General features: G+C 34.6%; 3 protein-coding genes across 5 annotated transcripts in view; all 3 read left to right on the top strand.

Annotated features, from left to right (window-relative positions):
* LOC116338522 (uncharacterized transmembrane protein DDB_G0289901) overlaps window positions 1-17676 on the top strand; it is a 41335-nt gene extending 23659 nt beyond the window's left edge. Inside the window, exons 3-16 of one of the 3 annotated variants that reach the window (XM_031763847.1) lie at window positions 4035-4261; window positions 10554-10796; window positions 10868-11030; window positions 11108-11395; window positions 11496-14023; window positions 14095-14511; window positions 14574-14951; window positions 15382-15450; window positions 15520-15564; window positions 15642-15695; window positions 15895-15933; window positions 16071-16124; window positions 16205-16515; window positions 16622-17676. In XM_031763847.1, the coding sequence (XP_031619707.1) occupies window positions 4186-4261; window positions 10554-10796; window positions 10868-11030; window positions 11108-11395; window positions 11496-14023; window positions 14095-14511; window positions 14574-14951; window positions 15382-15450; window positions 15520-15564; window positions 15642-15695; window positions 15895-15933; window positions 16071-16124; window positions 16205-16515; window positions 16622-16903 (4947 nt within the window). In that variant the 5' untranslated portion in view covers window positions 4035-4185 and the 3' untranslated portion in view covers window positions 16904-17676. Of the gene's footprint in view, window positions 1-4034; window positions 4262-10553; window positions 10797-10867; window positions 11031-11107; window positions 11396-11495; window positions 14024-14094; window positions 14512-14573; window positions 14952-15381; window positions 15451-15519; window positions 15565-15641; window positions 15696-15894; window positions 15934-16070; window positions 16125-16192; window positions 16516-16621 lie in introns of all 3 variants that reach the window. The other 2 variants (XM_031763849.1, XM_031763846.1) reach the window with 2 other exon arrangements.
* Window positions 17677-18268: 592 nt separating this feature from the next.
* Window positions 18269-19684, top strand: LOC116338580 (single-strand selective monofunctional uracil DNA glycosylase). The gene is made up of 3 exons (XM_031763944.1): window positions 18269-18767; window positions 19011-19274; window positions 19385-19684. The coding sequence occupies exons 1-3, from the start codon at window positions 18408-18410 to the stop codon at window positions 19655-19657; spliced, it is 897 nt and encodes a 298-aa protein (XP_031619804.1). The 5' UTR covers window positions 18269-18407; the 3' UTR covers window positions 19658-19684.
* A 143-nt stretch (window positions 19685-19827) lies between these two features.
* On the top strand, window positions 19828-20479 carry LOC116338581 (tRNA-specific adenosine deaminase 2). The gene has a single exon (XM_031763945.1). It carries the CDS (start codon window positions 19858-19860, stop codon window positions 20338-20340), a length of 483 nt encoding a protein of 160 aa, XP_031619805.1. The 5' UTR covers window positions 19828-19857; the 3' UTR covers window positions 20341-20479.
* The last annotated feature ends 306 nt before the right edge of the window (window positions 20480-20785 follow it).

Raw genomic sequence — 20785 nt, 5'->3', positions numbered from 1 at the left:
AATTTAAATAGTGATAATAAACAGAAAAAAAAACTATTTAAATTGCCTCAATATGCAAACTAAATTTTTTTATCTCTCAACGAATTACTACCTGATATTCGGGAAATATTAAGATATTTTGAAATATGTTGAAAGTGTTTAAAGTTTGCATTTGGTTGCCACTTTTATTGATATTTTGGGAAAAAAAATCTAATGAGGCTTTGAATTTTTTTAAATTTTCCCAAGGGCCAACAACCATCTTTTGAAGTTTACAGTTTTGAACAGTTAAAATGAACGTAAACCGAACGTAAACCGAACGTGAACGAATATAATTGCAATATTTTTTTTTGCGATCAACTTGAACCGAACCCGAACGAACACGAACATGAAAATATAATATTTTTCGAACATAAACTGTTCAGTTCGGTTCAGTGGGCACCTCTAATACACACAGAGAGGGACATACATACACACACACACACCACTTGGAAGATGGAACATTTGCATAAATTCATTCTTTAATTTCAGTAGATGTATCTGTCGTCCATAAATTTAAGATTAGGTTATCTTCGTCATAAAGCGGGTCGTGTTAAATATACACAAAAACCGTTAAGTGTGAAAACAATTTCATTATCCGCCTTAAAGCGTCCGTTTCGGGTCAAAACTTTTGGCTCTTACATCATCCACCATACACATATAACCAAATGTATATAACGAATTGCATTTATACATTGCACATTTATGTGAACATGTTATCATTTATCATGATCTGAGTGCCATTTATTTTAATGACATTTAATTGCCAAACAGGCACTAACTATTTTCGCTGCATTACTATATGGTGATATTGCAATTTCCATTAGTCAAAGTGTATGTATGTGTCGTGCCGCATAGCATTCGTTCAAACAACACATGCGATGATCATGAGATGCTTTCAACCATTTTATTTATTAGCTTAACATCTAATTTGTTTCAATTGAATGTACGATTATCGTACATTAAATTTCTCCGTTTCACTTCACTTTCAAAGTGACAGTTTTATAACATCCAAGAAAGTGTTTCAACATACTTTTGATTGAAAGGTCCTTCAGCAATTTAGTCAAACACTTCAACACGGAACTGAATGTAGCTTTTTATTTTCAATCTGTTTTTTTCTTCTCGTCATCATAGTCGTCGTTGTCTCGTTATATGCACAGTAAAAAAAATCGTTGAAACACATACTGGACCTACTACTTTTGATCTTTGACCGTTTTTTTTTCTTCTAAGCATTGAATTAGCTTGAATTTTAGGATATATGCTGCGTATATGGATCAATTTAGAGCATATTGTTTGAGCGAACATTATATATTCAGAAAAAAAAGAAGTGACGAAAAAAAAGCATATGTTTTTCATGGCGCCACATAAATTTGAACGTACGATAAAACTTTTTCGATTGGTTTCGAGTTCTATTCACAGCGTTTTTTTTATTGCTGGTTCATGTGCGCTGCCATTCAAGTATGCAAAGTGCTAAGGGTTGAATCGAACTGTCTCTTTGTGTGCTTGTGTGTGTGTGTGGCGTTGAAACCGCATAAAGTTTCCTTCGTTTGTGTGAAAACGATAAAAAAATTACAATTCCATGGTTAGTTTGATTCCCTGCGGGAATGAATGCTCAGCAAAAAACATATAAGACAAAAAAAATACCACCAAAAATTTATTAATTGAATCTATTTGATTTATACTTTCAACTATCAGCGGTGGCAAGAAACAAAACAAGTGCACGATTTGAATGGAAAAATTCTAACTATGGAAAAATTGTGAGGATTAGTGAACTCGCACCAAAATATGAATTAGGATTTGGTGAACCGAATAGATGCTATGCATTAATTGGGCTAATTATGAAAAATTAATGATTTGCCATTTCCAATGGAGAGGGAGAGAAAGAAGCGTGACAACATCAAACCATATATAGCTTACGAGCAATGTGCTTTTGACAGTTGTGATGTGCAAAGATTCAACTTGGCACTTTGCTATTTGCATTTTAATTTTTGGCAAAAGAGATACTCTTTCATATGACACATATATTCTGAAAGACTGGATCCCTTTCATAAAGGTAACGAACACTCAAAATAAAATATTATTTAGTGGTTCTCACTTCAAAATCAGCAATTAAATATTTCCAGAATTTAAAACTGAACAGCTTGGCCAAATAAAAAAAAGGAGATAGATTCTTCAGTGATGAATTTCGAATTTAGGGCAATGTATGCAAATAATACAAATAATAATAATGTTGTTGCTTTTGTAGAATACAACTCGTGAAGTTTAAACTCTTGATATAATTTCGCAATCAAATCTCTTTCCATGGAACGGATTTCATTTGGTTAAGAAAAAAATTATTCATCAAAAATTCGTTTGAGAATTCGGTTCGTTTGCCAACGCCAAGACCTAATAGAAAATCGAAAACTTTTCCTACATATGCTTGGCGCGTTGAACACGTTCAACCAGCTTGAATCGTGTCAACATATGAATGAATTCAATAAATTTTACGTATAATATGGTGTGTAAACAAACCGGGGCAAATTTACACATCACTCCAACGGTATGAACGAGCACCGCATCGTTCGAATATTCTTTAAGAGTTTGAATGTAATGTACTTTTCGAAGCATGATTCTTATGCATGGAAGTTTTCAGCCTGTTACTAAACCATCAATGCTGTGACGGCAATTTCTTTCCTTCTCTATTTCTCTCTCTCTCTCTCTCTCTCTCTTTCGCTGTGTCTTTTCTCTTGCTGTCACCTCTCTGTGCGTATATGTATATGTTTTGAGGTTCAAAATCAAATAAGACGATTTGGTAAACCACGTGCATAATAATTGTTTGCAAAGGAATCTTCGAATTTACATATTTTATTGTTTTTCTTATGTTCCCATGCTCTTTTCTAATGTCACGCGTACACACACGCTAGGTCTGATTGTTGTTGTGTCAATGGTGTTTCTTTTCATGTCTATTATACTTCAATTGCTAATTCATACGTGATGGAATTTTGCTAAGCGCATACACGAATTAAGTTGTGTCATATTCGATAGGAGATGTCTCCCTATCTCTCTATCTTTCTCTGTTTGTTAACTGATTCATTTGTAGTGACAGATACATATATCTACTCCAATATGGGAAATTTTAAAAAGATTTCTACTTTCTGACCCATTAAAGATGTCTTTATATTTTTCATATGTTATTTATTCGCGTCGTTTGCTTCAAAGCACACATAATAATTAAAGTCTACCCCAGATTTAAATTGGGATGGTTTCTTGAAACGACAATGGTGTGTCTGTTTGTGTGTTTGTGTGTGTGAGAGAGCTCTAGAGCGAGAGAGCGACAAAGGCAAACTATGACGACGATCTCTTCATATTGGCATTTCAATCTTATCAATTATTATGTAAAACCGTTGTAACACACAAACAAACAACAATCCAAACATGTTACATGGGTTAAATGAGTTTGTGTATGGTCAATTTGAATTCAAGCATGAAAGCATTTATTTTAATTTATCCGAGGGGATAATAGGATTTTGGGTTGATTTAGAAAATGCTAAACGAAAAACTAAATGTGCGGACGATAAGCTTATCGAAAATAGAATGTTTATTAAGTCAAATGGAGGCAACCATCGGCTAGCTTTTATGAATGCTCGAAACACAAGCACAAGCACACACACAACCACATTGACACACACGCAAACTGAACGATTCAAGCGAACAACGTCAATAGACCGAACAGTTAATTAAAATGGATACTGGGCTTTGTATATCTATTGCCGTATAGTTGAGTATATAGTTATTGGAATGATGTGTATGCTGTCTCTCGATCGTTCACTTTTACATTGAATGTTTTAGTCAGAGATTCCTTTTTTATGTACATACATGGTATGGTGTATGTAAATATATTTGTATGTTAATAGCTAATACATATGACCATTTATTGTTGGCCATTTTTTTTGTCCAACAAATATGACATTTCGTAATTATAATAATGTAATTTCCGGTGTGATTTTTTTTTGTTTGCTCATTTATTTTCGCACATTCAGGCTACTTGTCTTTTTCAAACGGTCAATCGGCTCAGCTGACACATCACTCACTCACAGAGAAAGAGGGAGAGAGAGAGAGAGAGGAACATACAATTTACATCAGCAATAATACCAACAACATTAACAACAAACAACGATCAAAATAATTAAAATGATACAACGTCAATGGCAATGGGATATAGCATTGCTCTTGATGAGCATTTGCGTGATCGGCATATCAGCTCAAGGTAATGTATAATTTCAATTGAAAACTCAAATGGTTAATTAAATAAAATGCATTCGCAGTAGCCAATTACTGGCTTATCCTAATTACATTGGCCTCGAGTGTCTAGGCGCGCTGGCCGTATTTCTCCTTTTTTCAACACACACACACAAATTACGTACTAAATAATATGAGTTTAAATAGAAAAATAATAGCATTACTACGCTCACCGTGCACAGTTTAAATAGACATATTTTCTATTTACACTCTGTTGAAGTATAATTGAAATTTGAATCGTGTCTAAAATTTAGGCATCCCAAAAATTGTGAAAAAAAGTTAAAGATCGTGCGTGCGATTCCAATTTGAATTATCAGTCTACAGATTGTAAATAAAAAAAATATGTCTATGTTTTTTGTACCATTTTTGTATGACCTGCTCCACTCGCCGTTATTTTATATTGCGAACAGCTTTTATTGGGCTGAAGCTGTGAACATGGTTTAAAGTTTTGAGTCATTCTTTGAGTAGGTACAAATAGTGCGTAAACATTAAGCATCACTATGCCCCCCATGAAATGGTGGAACAAATTTGAATATTCAAAATCCCAGACTTCAATTATGGACAACATTTCACTTTCATGCTATACCTTTATATTTTCGTCATTACGTTTGACACACAAAACCACTTTCTTTTTCCATCATCAGAATGTTTAAACTATGAATTGAATTAAAAGCATACGCCTTTTTTTCGCTTGCTCTAAAAAGGTTTGATCGAAGACGATTCAGCATTTTGTAATGTTTTCCAAGTAGTCGCACTTGTCAGATAGTCTTTTTGATCTTTGCAAAAAAAAAGAACGAAGTATAAAATCTGAATAAAATATTGTTGAAATGGAAGTACTTTTATAGTTACATCAAATGCATTTGCATACACACAAACTTAATTAACGTAGTATGGACTTGATTTGATCGTATTCAAATGAAAATCAAAAGTTCCTTTTGAATTCAAATGTAATTGCTTAAAGCAACTGAGCAACAGCAACAAAACAGCATACAAACAAACAGGTGAAAATCATTCTCAAATAGAAATAATTCAATTGATTTACCGCTGACTTGGTAATATATTCCTTTAGGCATTTCCCTTGTTTCAAATTCCTCACTTTCATTCCATTTAATATTAAATTGTTGTGCAAGTTTGTGCTATCATATATATATAAATACATGATATATAGTAAAATGTATCCAGTGTATCCAGAAGATGGGAAGGAAAAAAAATGTAGCAAAGAATGAAGCGGAGAAAATAAGAAACGAAATAAATTCTGCCTTCTTAAACGTGGCGTGTTAAGTGAATGCAATATTCATTTTCGACAACTATGCAAAATAAACGAGCAGTTTATTTTGTAAACGGTAAGGTGTTTAACAGGGAATCTCTTTTCTTTTGCTCGTGTCAGACCGCTTACAGATTAAGAATGGAGAAATCATTTTTTTTTTTCTTCTTCTTCTTCTTCATGTTGAGAAAAGGAAAAGAGCACAAACCATTATACTCGCGAAACACTTCAGAAGATGCATTGAATTTAAAATTGTTTGTAGCATGCAACATTTCACAGGAAGAAAGAGAACGAGAGACCTAAGCATCATGAATATTGTTGTGCATGGTCAAGTCTTTATATTATATGGATTTTGCCATTGATGTGGCTGATTCTTCTCGGTTGCCTTGCAAAAATAAAATAGACACTCACTTAACTATTTTGCAAATGTTTTTGCAAATCCCGTAGCTCGACAGTTAAATCACATGCCAATGCAATTCAAAACAATATTTTAAATTGGAAACTCGTTTCTTTTGCATTTTACAAATAAACAGCTCGTTTTCACTCTTGTATGCAGTGTGCTATCAATTCGATCTATTTCATTAGCGCTTCATATGGGCTTACTTAGCCAAGAATGTGAAGATGAAGAGGAACGAGGCAAACAAAAAAAAAAAAACAAACGAACCGAGAATCGGTTGACAATGCACTGGATTTCTAGTATTTTTATAATCAATGGCCATCATACTCCGTAATTGCATTATTGCAATGCTCTTTCATTCGATCGAATGAACATGAAATGTACATACAAATGCATACAAATACAACAATCGAAAAATATGATGTCTTAATTAACCATTGTAGACTTCTTTTTATTTTTTGCTCTTGCAATCATAGCATTATTGTTGGTAAAAAAGACAAGAGACATTTTATTCACCGACGTGACAATAAAATTAAGATCTCACCTCGCATGCATCATTGTGTGTCTAACAACAGTATATTGTGGCTTTGTGTGACTGCTCGGTTTTGGTCAGATGATGAAAATTCGAATACCAATTTTGTAGCCTTTCGAATTTTTTTATAGAAATTTTATGAAATAATCAGCATGACATTCAAATAAACGGTTAGCTTATTTTAGCTTTCGATGCATAGCATCAAAATACAAACAAAACTGAAAACTATACTAAATCAAAGTTGCAGTGAAAACAGAATATGCGTAAAAGGAAACGTATAGAGTTGTGAGAAATGAGTAGAATGAAGAGAGTGAGTACACAAAAATGAAGCATTAAATGCTATGCTACATAAAAAGTAAGAGCAACATTATGCATTTGCATGGGTTTTTAGGTGTGAACACTTTTGCCAAATGAAAAGATGTTTCATAGACGGCATATGTTTGGTATTTATCTGAAGATAAAAGGTGAACGCATCAAGCTAAAGCTTGAATTGTAATTCCGTGTGCGAGAAACAAACCGAAACGCTTTTAATAAGTTGCCATTTTGAAAAATGGCACAATTGCAGAAAAATAATGAGACATTCTGATTTCAAATGTACAAGTAAATGAAGCAGAGAAATAATTGTTATAATTAAGTATATGTATACTTTTGTATAAAAAATGCGTCTATTTTTAGAACTGAAAGCCATCTATTTTGGTCAGATACATTTCATGTATATTTGATTTTATTTTTGTTTGCTGAAAAATGTTTACCTTTTTTTTTGTGTTTGTCTATTTCATTTTCGATTTCGAATAGATTTTTTAGATTGGCTTTTATGTGAACGCATAGAAAATGTTTGTGAATGCTTGCATTTCATTTTACATCAATCGAGATAAATTCAGTGAAAATTTTCAATTATGAATTGCGTAAAATTATGCCATTGTGTTATCTTCATGTGTTTAGAGTATAATGCCATTGGAACAATGAGGGTGTCATTATACTAATTGAACATTGAAATAAAATAGTTTTTACCTGAATTTCACGGCAATAGATGCATCATTTTATTCCAATTAAAATATGATCTTTAAAAAGTATAATGGTCACAATCAATCTGTTCACCATCTGCGCTGTTTATTTATTAACAATTGTGAAGTTAATTAAGTTTTAAATTAATCGCATGAAAATTCAAATATAATACGCCTCACATATTTATTGATATATGAAAACGTCCATATTATGTGAACATCATTATCACAAAATGATACAAAAAGGTGACAGCCACACTGCTCAAACAATGTGCATATATATGAATGCATTATAAAATGAATGTTCGCACGTGTGTGATTGTGTGTGTGCATGTGTGTATGGTGACATTCATTTGAAAAGGATTTCACGATTGCACCATGCGAATATTATGCATTATTATGCTCATTTTCAAATATTTGCAACACACTCGTACGTAACGTTTCGATTATGCCTCGCAGTTATAACTTGATTTTTGCATACACGCTTTTACTGAGCACGCACGCAAAATCATTATTATAAATGTTATACACAATCATTCCAATCGATGCGGTGCCATATCGTGTATTATGTCATGTTTGAACACGCATAAATTGTGAATTTGATTGTACTATTTGAAAGTAATAACTCATGGAAAATGGAAAATTCTCACCAATAATAAAACCTTTTGTTTGAACCAATTAATAATTGGATTGTGATCGGACCGTGTTCATTCTCACCATTTCATAAAATGCACACACCATACCGTATTAAATTCAATGGTATAAAATTCTATAAATAGACAAGGGTCACATTTTATTAAGCATACGGTTATAAAGTGTGCAATATAGTTATGACAATATATGAATTCATTGTCGAGAGTCGACACCAGGTGATAGAGTTGATAAACAAAAAGCACATATAGCCTGAAATACCTTCACAAATTTACAATATGATCTCTATTGTATTAGCGTCGGAATTGATGGAAATTATTGCAGTTACTCAGATAAAAGAAAAAAGATCGATATATTTAGATATTTTCAGCTAGCTGATTCAGAATGGTCACATCAGGTGATGAAATGAAGCAACAATACTTGAAGTGACTAGCTACAATTACTATAACAATCATTTTTATTGTTGTCCCTCTACTTCAGCGCCTGACGTAAGGTGTTTGAAAATATCTCAATATAATCTCAATGATAAATGCAACATATTTTTATATTTAAAAAATCCACGAAGCAAAATAAAAGGTGAAGAGCAACAAGAAGATATAGAAAAAGCTATATTGCTATAGCAGCTATGTAAACAGAAGTGACAAACGGAACAATGCAATTATAATATATCATAAATTTCACAGTTTCACGCAGAGTATTGCTCAGCGCTGCTGCCATCCACAGCATATTAAAATATCTGGCTGAGAATGCGTCGTTCGTCGCATGCGAAGGTACGTGGCAGTTTTTACATCACAGTGAACAAGAATGTATGCATTGTTCTCTTCACGATTATGTGACTCAAAACATTCAAACGATTGATTAGAGAACAATGCATGTATTGTTGTTCGCTGTTATATAAAACTGCTACCTACCTTCGCATGCGACAGACGACGCATTCTCAGCAAGATATTTAAATATGCTGTGGATGGCAGCAGCGTTGAGCAAAACTCTGGTTTCACGGTTCAATTGGTGTAGTTCCTTTGTTTTGTCGCCAGTGTCAGTTATTTTTAAATTTATCCAATTCAAACGAATTCGTCCACTAATCAATGGGAATTAAACTCATGAATTTTGATTAAATGCTTGTTGGAATGTTGATGGAATCAAACAAATTAATTGGTGTTGGATGCTCGACAGCTAATTCAATCCATAGGTATGTACATTGTACAATGTTTCACATTCGGTTCATTACTGTTTTGTTTGAGAACACTATTGAAATTAGACAATGATACTGGTGAAAATGCAACGTAACAACTCTGTATATATTGTAATACGGAAGTGAAAGCTCTCGTGTTGCGTCGTCGTTATTATGGTGGTTGTTGTCGACTACTCCACCGAATGAAATTTGCCGACGTAGAATCGAAACAGGTTGCCAGAGGAACTGCATTAGTCATTTTACTAATGGACATTCGAACAGAATGTAAATCAAAAAGGAACACACAGCCATTTCGAACAAGAACCAGTTATCAATTTGTTTAATTAAAAGTAACTATAGTCCAATCTGTAAAGCTCACTACTGCACTCTAAGTAATGTGTAATGCGAAAAAAAGACAAACCAACATAAATTTCTTTGTGTGTTTTCTTTTTCTTCTACTGTGAATTACATTTGTATTTTAAGCGAGAGACCGTTCTGAGCATATTACTCACATACCGCCCGAATGGGAAGTCTTAAGGAACTTTTTAAAACTAATTTATAAGTTTAATCATTAAAAAACGTACGAAATTCGCGTGATTTATGAATTTGAATGAACTCCATTTTCCAGTTACATTTTTGCTCTGCGCTAGCGAAGAAACAAAAAATCAAGAAAATAAAAATGACCAAATCAACAACAACTACAATGCAAATAAATCAAATATATAATTAGCTATTGGACTGTTCATGTCAACGCATCACATGTTTTTTTTTTTCAGCATTCAGTATGTGTGCAAACAATTTATATAGATACACAAACCGAAGAGACACAAATACACATACGATTGCATATCATTATTAAATGCTCAGCGTTAAATGAACAATTTAGAATATTTACCAACTTGATAATGATCTCGAAATAATGTCAATGACAAATGGATAAGAGAGACCTGTTCTTGCATCCTGCATTAATGAACAAATGAAATCCGTTTCGATCTCACAATTGCATTTGCATTTCCATTTCCGATGCTTGTGGTCATATTATATTATGATTTATTATCAAATTTGTGCTTCAATGAATTTGGTTACCAAATAGATCCGATAAATCGAATCGCTAGAATACCTTGTGATGGAATTTTGGAATGCATTTTATACGCATGCAAGAACAAATATACATTTGTAATAATCTCTTATTGTATAAAACAAAATCGATGTGACATACGTTCTATGGTTCCGTTTAACAGGTTCAACATTTAAATGTCCAAGCGAAGGATACCAACCAGATCCACAAAATTGTACAAAGTTTTATCGATGCGTTAAAGAAGAATCGGAAACACTAAAAGCATATGAATTTAGCTGTGGACCAGGTACGGTTTTTTCTACAATAACCGATAATTGTGTCCATCCAAACGATGCCGGTCGGCCCGAATGTGCTAGTACCACTGCGAATGAAGTCGATAGCAGTGCAAATGAAGTCGATAGTGGTGGTAAGATTTTAATATGCAATAATTCATTTATCTTTTGCACTCTATTGATATTGGTCGGTGTCTATGCTTAGAACCAGGAAACGATCAACCACCACAGCCAGCACCAACAACAGGAAAACCAACACAAACGCCAACACCGACATCGACACCGACACCAACACCATCACCATCACCACCAAAACCCAGTGAAAAATGTACACAAGAAGGGTTTATGGGCGATTCAAACGATTGCAGGTATTTATCGTTTGACTCATATTTTATTGTTCTGAACGCATAATGCGGTTAAGTAATGAATGTTCTTATTTACATAGCAAATTCTATCGATGCGTCGACAATGGCAGAGGAGGTTTTAGTAAATATGAATTTACTTGTGGCCCTGGCACTGTTTGGGATCAACAGATCTTAGCCTGTAATTATCCTTCGGAAGTTAAAAATTGTGGCGGTTCACAGGTTGCTCAGGATAGTTCGTCTTCAAATCAATGGCAAAGCAGCAATTCGCAAAGCTCATCAAGCTCTTCAAGCGGTTCATGGCAAGAACAATCGCAATCAAATAACTCACAATCTCAACAATCATCGTCTTCAAGTCAAAGTGGCAGCAGGTACACATCAAACATATTTCCAAATCCATATAATTGAATTCAAAAATGTTGAATCTAAATAATCTAATGAATGGCATTTTTATAAAAAAAAATATTCCAGTTCATCGTCGTCATCATCGCAGAACCAAAATAGTCAAAACAATCAAAGCAGTCAAAATCAACAATCATCCTCAAATTCTGGATCGGGATCTAGCAGCTCTAGCCAAAATTCGCAAAATCAAAATAACCAAAATGGAGGCAGTCAAAATCAACAGAGCGGATCGAATTCGGGCAGTGGAAGCGGTAGCTCTTCATCATCATCACAAAATCAAAACAATCAAAATGGTGGTAGTCAAAACCAACAGAGCGGATCGAATTCGGGTAGTGGCAGTAGCGGCTCTTCATCTTCATCACAAAATCAAAACAATCAAAATGGTGGTAGTCAAAACCAGCAGAGCGGATCGAATTCTGGAAGTGGAAGCGGTAGCTCTTCATCATCATCACAAAATCAGAATAATCAAAATGGAGGAAGTCAATCACAAGAAAATGGATCGAATTCTGGCAGTGGAAGCGGTAGTTCTTCGTCTTCATCACAAAATCAAAATGGAGGCAGTCAAAACCAACAGAGCGGATCGGATTCGAGCAGTGGAAGCGGTAGTTCATCATCTTCGTCTCAATCACAAAATCAAGGTGGATCGGGTGATTGCCAAGCAGAAGGATTCTACGCCAATAAGAAAGACTGCAAGAAATTCTATCGATGCGTTGATAATGGCAAAGGCGGTTACACCAGATATGACTTCAGTTGTGCCGAAGGAACTGCATGGGATGATAATATCAAAGCTTGTAACCATATTCAGGACACCGGTTGTGCCGGTTCAAGTAGTCAATCTCAAGAATCAGGATCTAGCTCTTCATCTGGCTCAGGAAGCTCTTCGTCATCATCACAAAATCAGAATAATCAAAACGGAGGCAGTCAATCACAAGAAAGTGGATCAAACTCTGGCAGTGGAAGTGGCGGCTCTTCATCTTCATCACAAAATCAAAATAATCAAAATGGAGGCGGCCAATCACAAGAGAGCGGATCGAACTCTGGCAGCGGAAGTGGTAGCTCCTCATCTTCATCACAAAATCAGAATAATCAAAATGGAGGTAGTCAATCACAAGAAAATGGATCGGGATCATCGTCTGGATCCGGCAGCTCATCCTCATCTTCACAAAATCAAAATAACCAAAATGGAGGCAGTCAAAACCAACAGAGTGGCTCGAATTCTGGCAGTGGCAGTAGCGGCTCTTCATCTTCATCACAAAATCAAAACAATCAAAATGGTGGTAGTCAAAACCAACAGAGCGGATCGAATTCTGGAAGTGGAAGCGGTAGTTCTTCGTCTTCATCACAAAATCAAAATGGAGGCAGTCAAAACCAACAGAGCGGATCGAATTCTGGAAGTGGAAGCGGTAGTTCTTCATCATCATCACAAAATCAGAATAATCAAAATGGAGGCAGTCAATCACAAGAAAATGGATCGAATTCTGGAAGTGGAAGCGGTAGTTCTTCGTCTTCATCACAAAATCAAAATGGAGGCAGTCAAAACCAACAGAGCGGATCGGACTCGAGCAGTGGAAGCGGTAGTTCATCATCTTCATCTCAATCACAAAATCAAGGGGGTTCGGGTGATTGCCAAGCAGAAGGATTCTATGCCAATAAGAAAGACTGCAAGAAATTCTATCGATGCGTTGATAATGGTAAAGGCGGTTACACCAGATATGACTTCAGTTGTGCCGAAGGAACTGCATGGGATGATAATATCAAAGCTTGTAACCATATTCAGGACACCGGTTGTGCCGGTTCAAGTAGTCAATCTCAAGAATCAGGATCTAGCTCTTCATCTGGCTCAGGAAGCTCTTCGTCATCATCACAAAATCAAAATAATCAAAACGGAGGCAGTCAATCACAAGAAAGTGGATCAAACTCTGGCAGTGGAAGTGGTGGCTCTTCATCTTCATCACAAAATCAAAATAATCAAAATGGAGGCGGCCAATCACAAGAGAGCGGATCGAACTCTGGAAGTGGAAGTGGTAGCTCCTCATCTTCATCACAAAACCAGAATAATCAAAATGGAGGTAGTCAATCTCAAGAATCGGGATCTAGCTCTTCATCTGGTTCAGGAAGCTCTTCGTCATCATCACAAAATCAGAATAATCAAAATGGAGGCAGTCAATCACAAGAAAGTGGATCGAACTCTGGCAGTGGAAGTAGCAGCTCTTCATCTTCATCACAAAACCAAAACAATCAACAAGGAAGTCAGTCTCAAGAAAATGGATCTAGTTCAAGTAGTGGAAGCGATAGCTCTTCGTCATCATCACAAAATCAAGAGTCTTCAAATCAAATTCAATCTGGTAACCAGAACGGAGGCAGTGGATCTGGCCAGGATAAATGTACTAAAGAAGGATTCATGCCAAACAGTCAAGATTGCAGCAAATTCTATCGATGCGTTGACAATGGCAAAGGAGGTTTCAATAAATATGAATTTACTTGTGGTCCTGGTACTGTTTGGGATCAAGAAATCTTAGGCTGTAATTATCCATCAAGCGGTAACTCGGGCAAATGTAAAAACGTTGAAACAACACCGTCGCCCAGTTCGACAACAGGTATAGCAAAAAGAAAAAAAACAAATTTCTAAAATAAAATAAATATAAATCGAAACGTTTTTGCTTTTCAGGATCACCTCAAACAACCGATGCCACAACAGGAACACCACAAACTACACAATCATCGTCCAGTCAACCTCAATCAACTGAATCATCAACACAATCTGGATCTACGACACCAAAACCAACTGAATCATCAACACAATCTGGATCGACGACACCAAAACCAACAAGTTCACCAAGCAATGATAAATGCAAAAAAGAAGGATTTATGGCTGACAGTAGCAATTGCAAGAAATTCTATCGATGCGTCGACAATGGAAAGGGAGGTTTTACCAAATACGATTTTGATTGTCCAGAAGGAACGGCTTGGAGCCAAGAATTAGAGACATGTGATTATGCCGACAGTGTTTCCGGATGTGCGGGTAAATCTGAACCAACTTCTCCACCGGGATCAACAACACAACAAACAACACAACAAACAACAAGTAAAATAAATATCTTAAAAAATGTCCCAAACAAAAATAATAAATCATTTAATTTGTCGTAGGTTCTCCGCAAACAACCGAATCTTCAACACAAGGAAATACAACACAAGCACCGCCAACAACAACATCAAAACCACCACCAAATGATGGTGTCTGCCGACAGGAGGGATTCATTGGTGATGACAAAGATTGCAAGAAATTCTATCGATGCGTCGATAATGGAAAAGGTGGCTTAACGCGATACGAATTCAATTGTGCCGAGGGAACCGCCTGGAATAACGAAATAACCACTTGTGATTATGAGGCGAATGTAAAATGTTCATCATCGAATACGACTACAACAGCAGCCCCACCCCCATGCAATACAACAGAAAGTTCAACCACCACAACCACTACGGAGCCAACTACTACAGAGTCAACTACCAGCGAATCGACGACACGTAAGAAATTAATATCAAAATTTGCATGCAATCAATGTACCACCAATTAAAAAAATATTTCATCGAAAATCAATTATCCCGGCGATTAAAGCGATTGCCAATGAATAAGAGTTGGCTTTAATCAATGCGACTGTACTCACATACACATTTTACTGATAGTTATGGTCACCAGTTTCTTTATTTATGTATTATTTCATCGATTGCCAAAATGCAAAACACTGTACCACCATATTTGTCAGTGTATTGTGCCGACAAGCGAAATCTATTGAACACAATAGCTATCGAATACGGTCAGGGCATTTTTTCCATCGATGCTGCATTAGAAATTCATTGAAACGTGGTTCTTTTTTTCGTTTTTTCTTTCTCTCCATTAAAACGTTCAGTCATTCAAGCAATTTACACGTTTCAATTTTTCTATTTCAAAAAATAGCCACCACAACGGAATCAACTACAACTACTACAGAATCGACAACTCAAAGCACAACCGAGTCAACTACACGTACGTTTTATTCTTAATCCATATTGATTGATTGATTCCAATTTTACAGTTTTCTTTTTTTTATTACAGCCCAAACCACCGAATCAACTGTCACAACAACGGAATCAACAACAGGTAGGGCTTAAGAGAAAAAAAAATGCATTTTTATATGTGAACTAAAGCATTTATTGCAACCATTTTTTACGATATAGTTTCCACAACGGAATCGACTACAACCGAACAAACTACAACCGAATCAACAACACGTAAGTTGCATAAGTATTCAAAAATTGCTACAATTTAATGTTCCATTCCCTTGAGACGAATGTTTTAACTTCATTTTAAAATACTAATTTAACGAGTAAAAAAGCAACAAAACACACCAATAATGGAAAATAATATCCATAATCCTTAAAAATACCGAACAATAATCCGAATTTCCATTAACAAATTCAATTTCCACAGCATCCACCACTGAACCGGCGACGACTGAATCAACAACAGGTAAATAAATATTGAATAAAATCAAACGTTAAAGTAAACGATTTTACGTGAATCGAATAGTTTTCCAATACTCTCATGTTTCTTCTTTAATATTGAAATTAAATATTAAATTAAAACATTATGTTGTATTATTATAGCTGCAACCACTGAATCAACTACTACCACCACCACCACAACAGAACCAACAACAAGTAAAGAAACACATTAATTATAATTCCACATTGAGAAATTATTCATTAATTGATTTTGTCAATTACAGCCGAAGGTACAACCGAAGGTACAACCGAAGGCACAACAACCAGTAGTCCACCGTCACAAGAATGCCCGGAAACGAATCCAAACCAAGGAGTTTATGTGTGCCCAAGTGCATTCCGTCAAGATCCAAAGGATTGCAACATGTTCTATCAATGTACAGAAAATGATGGTAGCGACGATATGACCATCACAAAATTCACTTGCCCACCGGACACATCGTACGATGAGAAACAATGCAAATGTGTTAAGTCCGATAGTTGCCCCAGCAACAGTGCTCGAGCACTAAAATATTTGATTGATCCGCGAAATATGGTAATTAAAGACAATGTAACTATGCATGCCATTTTTTTTTTTTTCATTTTAATCTATCAATTTAATAAGAGAAATTTATCGAATACAAAATGATTTTTGAATATTTGATTGATTTATTTAGATTATGGTTTCGGATGAACCATTATGCCCATCAGCCGGATATCATCCATTTGTTGATGATGAATGTGGACCCGCTTTCATAAAATGCGCACGTCGCGCTAATGGAAATGAACTCGAAGGCACCGTTTATAAATGTCCTGAAGGCTACATATATTGGAATGTGAGCAAACGTTGTGAACGCCCTGAAAAGCTTCCAAAATGTCAACGAACAAAACTTTCACGCACCAACAGCATCCCAACCGAATGGATTAATTTGGGAAAAGCACGAAAATTACGAATATAATCAAATCAATTTCGAGAAGCAATGACACAGCGTCTCAAAATAAAATTAAAAATCAATTTTCGCAACAACAACAACACACAAAAAAACATACATAAAACAACATTTCTTAGTTAATTGTAATTGTAATTTAATGAATGGTCATAAGCAAAACGAACTGATATAGCGTTGAACGTATTGTATTTATTTAGAATTAGATGAGTAGGGAATGAATAATATTGGTGTGCCAATGCGCCAAATTACAATACACGTGAATCGCATTCGCTGATGAATGATTTTTGTTTTTGGGGATGTTTCAATTTCTCTTCAAATATTCTATTATTATCCACCAAAAACAATTTGCATGAAAAGATGAATTTCTTGTTTGCGGTATTTTAGAGTGAATTTTCAGCACCTATCGCATACAGTCAGAATATTTAGAATGTAGAAACGAAGAATAAACTATATAATACTCGCCCACTGAACTGACACACATGAAAAAATAAAAAAATAAATAGAACACAACATTTTATAGCTAACGGATAATTTTAGCATGGCACCAAAATGGAAAGTGAGTTAATTATTTTAATTAAGCACATATTACCATTCGACCATGTATACACATGATAAATAATATTCTCTGATGGAGGAAACAGGAAAGAGAAACTGCCGAACATATTATTTAAAATCAACATTGAACTTCTAAGATATATTGACTAGGGTCAACGCATAGTTTTAATTTAAATTTATTGTAATAAATTGGAAATCGACAAATAAAATTTGGAACATAAAATACATTCAGGAATTTGTTTTGTTTACTGTTAAGGCTGCGTGACATTTGGTAGGTATTCGGTCACAAATTTTGTTGACACAGTGAATTATGTGCGCAAATTTGGAAATGAGGAGAGAGAAAGAGGCAGCAAATATTCATTTTAAATCACACATTCTTTGCTAACCGATCTGAGCTATTGAATAGATGAAAAAAAGTCAAGTTCTCCCCTTCAAAAATTTTGTTGTGCAGGAAATTTATAATCTTTCATTCTTAATTAATTTCATACATTGAAATCAAGCAAATACAATTCTTCTCAACTAGTCTACAATTCGTAATTAAATTCGTGATTAAAAATCAACAAAAATGGAAATTATTCATCACATGAAAAAAAAAATACGGGTAAATTAATTTAGAAAGATGGTGCGCATATATTACTGAAATTAAGCTTAACAATGAAATATTGTGTTGAAAACTTTGTTCAAATGAGATAAACACCCGCCAAAAGATGGCACGCGCTTTAATAAAAAAAGTTTTCAATCCAAAGATTGTGTACTAAGTATGGTTTGTACTAAAATTATAGTAATGTCACTGTCACATTTGCTTTGTTGTTATTCACATACATCGTGCGCATCAGAATATAACATCATAACATAGTTGCCAATTCAAATAGCAAACGAGTGACGGAGCTGATTTTTTTAAAATAACAATACCGAGAAATTTCAGTTGGGCAAAAGTAAACCGTAAGTTGATAGAAAAATGCTTCGCAAGAAAATCAAACGTGCTGCCACAAATAATGAAACCGTATCCAAAACATCATCCGATCCAAAAATCAAACTAATCAAACAATCGCTTAAATCATCAATTCAAGCAACCGACATAACCTCGCCATTTTTCGAGCCAACACAATTTTGGCAAAAGATTTACGATATCGAATGTCGTTTAAGTGCCGAATTGAAAGCCATTTCATTTGTGTCATCAACCATTTCGGCCGTATACAATCCAATTGAATATGCGTCCGATTTGCATTGTGCATATATGAAAAAGTATTTGAACGAATCAAAACCGGTTCTATTCATTGGAATGAATCCAGGTCCATTTGGCATGGCTCAAACTGGGGTAACACAGACTAATCTATTAATCCAACATTTTTAATTTTGTGCCACATTGGATGGTGCAAAAAGTGATTTGAAGAAAATAATAAAATCTTATTGCACACCAATACTGAAGCAAATAAAAAATCAGAAGAAAATATTCATTCCATATTCATTCAATTAATCATTTTGTCTCATTGTGTGTGTAATACATGTTACTTGTCGTAAATCGACTTCTCATGATGGACTTTTTTTGTTTTTGATACAGGTACCATTTGGTCATGTTCCATCGGTACGCGATTGGATGAAATTGAGCGGTTCGGTGAAGAAACCAGATACCGAGCTTGCTGTACGTCCAGTCAATGGGCTATTATGTGACAAATCCGAACAAAGTGGTCAACGTTTTTGGGGTTTAATGCAAGAATTGTGCGGTGATGCTGACAATTTCTTTCACAATTGTTTCGTTTACAATCTATGTCCATTGGCATTCTTTCATGCGTCAGGAAAAAATATTACACCTGCTGAAATAAAAGTAAAGGAAATCCATTAATTTGATATGCATTCTTAAAAAATAGAATTTCAATGAAAATTTTCTTTAATTTCTAATAAAAATGCCATCTTTTCTTTATTGCATAAATATAGCCAGCCGATAAGAAGAAGTTGCTTCAGCAAATTTGTTCAAAATATTTGAAGGAGGCCATCGATGTATTTTCACCCGAATTGATCATCTCGGTTGGTCGTTACGTAGAAGATCGTATCAACGAACTGTACAAGTCAAACGAAATTCATAATCGCATTGAGCACAAATGCATTGCCCATCCAAGTCCACGAGCACTGAACAACACCAACTGGAATGAAAAAGCAAAACAATGGCTTGTCGACAATGATGTCATGAAATACATGAAAACTGCATAGACGCAATGACCCCATTGTCCTGAAAACGAATAATCAAAAAAGATTCATTGAATGTGATGTTACGTAACTGTTTTCAAAAAAAAAAAAAAAAACAGTTTGATCCAATATTAGTATTTTTCGTTAAAACTTAATTTCCATTTTTATTATATAAAAAAATTTAAGAAAAAGAACAAATCCGTAAAAAAACCAATTTAAACAAAATGGAAAAATTTATGAGCGATGCATTGCAAAATGGTCACGCGGCAAATGCACAAAATGAGGTGCCAGTTGGATGTGTGTTTGTCTATCGTGATGAAATTATCGCATACGGTGCAAATTTAGTAAATAAAACAAAGAATGCAACGCGTCATGCCGAATTTATATGTATCGATCAAGTATTAGATTATTGTAAACAACATAATTTACAGTACACCGATGTATTTCGTGAAATTTCGGTTATAGTTACGGTTGAACCGTGCATTATGTGTGCTGCTGCACTCAATCAATTACAAGTAAAAGAGATTATATTTGGATGTGTAAATGATCGATTTGGCGGTACAACCGTGCTCAATGTATTTCACCTATTGAATTCAAATGTTAAATTACAAGGCGACATTTGTGCCGACCAAGCAATGGATTTACTCAAGGAATTTTATAAAGGTGAAAATCCGTCGGCACCAATTCCGAAAAAGAGAAAATGCTAATCGAGAAAACCAAAATTGGAAATTAGATGAAACCTATATAAATGTTGATCTGGTATGAATAAGTTTAAAATAAATATATAGATTTAAGTTTGTTTTTTTCAATGAAAATAAAAGAGCAAAGTGTTCTATAAAATCTAAAAATCATCATTCTTTTGTTCCTTTTTATTTCGTTTATAACATAATAAGTTGATTCTTTGATTTGTTTTCATTTTTTTTTTCTCGCTGAGAATTTGTGTTTTTTTTTTTTTTCATTCTCAACATTTTTTTGTTAACAATTTATTTTCCTTTCTAATTTTTTCCATTGGAAAATTTATTTGGAGGAAAAACAGAGTAAAAAAAAAAAATCATCAAAATTGAATGTTCATTGGAATAATACATGAAAACAAAAGATACTAATCTATGACATTATAATGAATTCGCTTCAGTTTCTGTATTTTATGTTTTT

Source organism: Contarinia nasturtii, unplaced genomic scaffold (genome assembly GCF_009176525.2).
Source record: "Contarinia nasturtii isolate CC-2019 unplaced genomic scaffold, AAFC_CNas_1.1 Cnas_scaffold_414, whole genome shotgun sequence".
In the NCBI taxonomy this organism is placed as follows: Eukaryota; Metazoa; Arthropoda; class Insecta; order Diptera; family Cecidomyiidae; genus Contarinia; species Contarinia nasturtii.
Note: the sequence above shows the minus strand (reverse complement) of the source record. Positions and strands in the feature narration are given on the sequence as shown.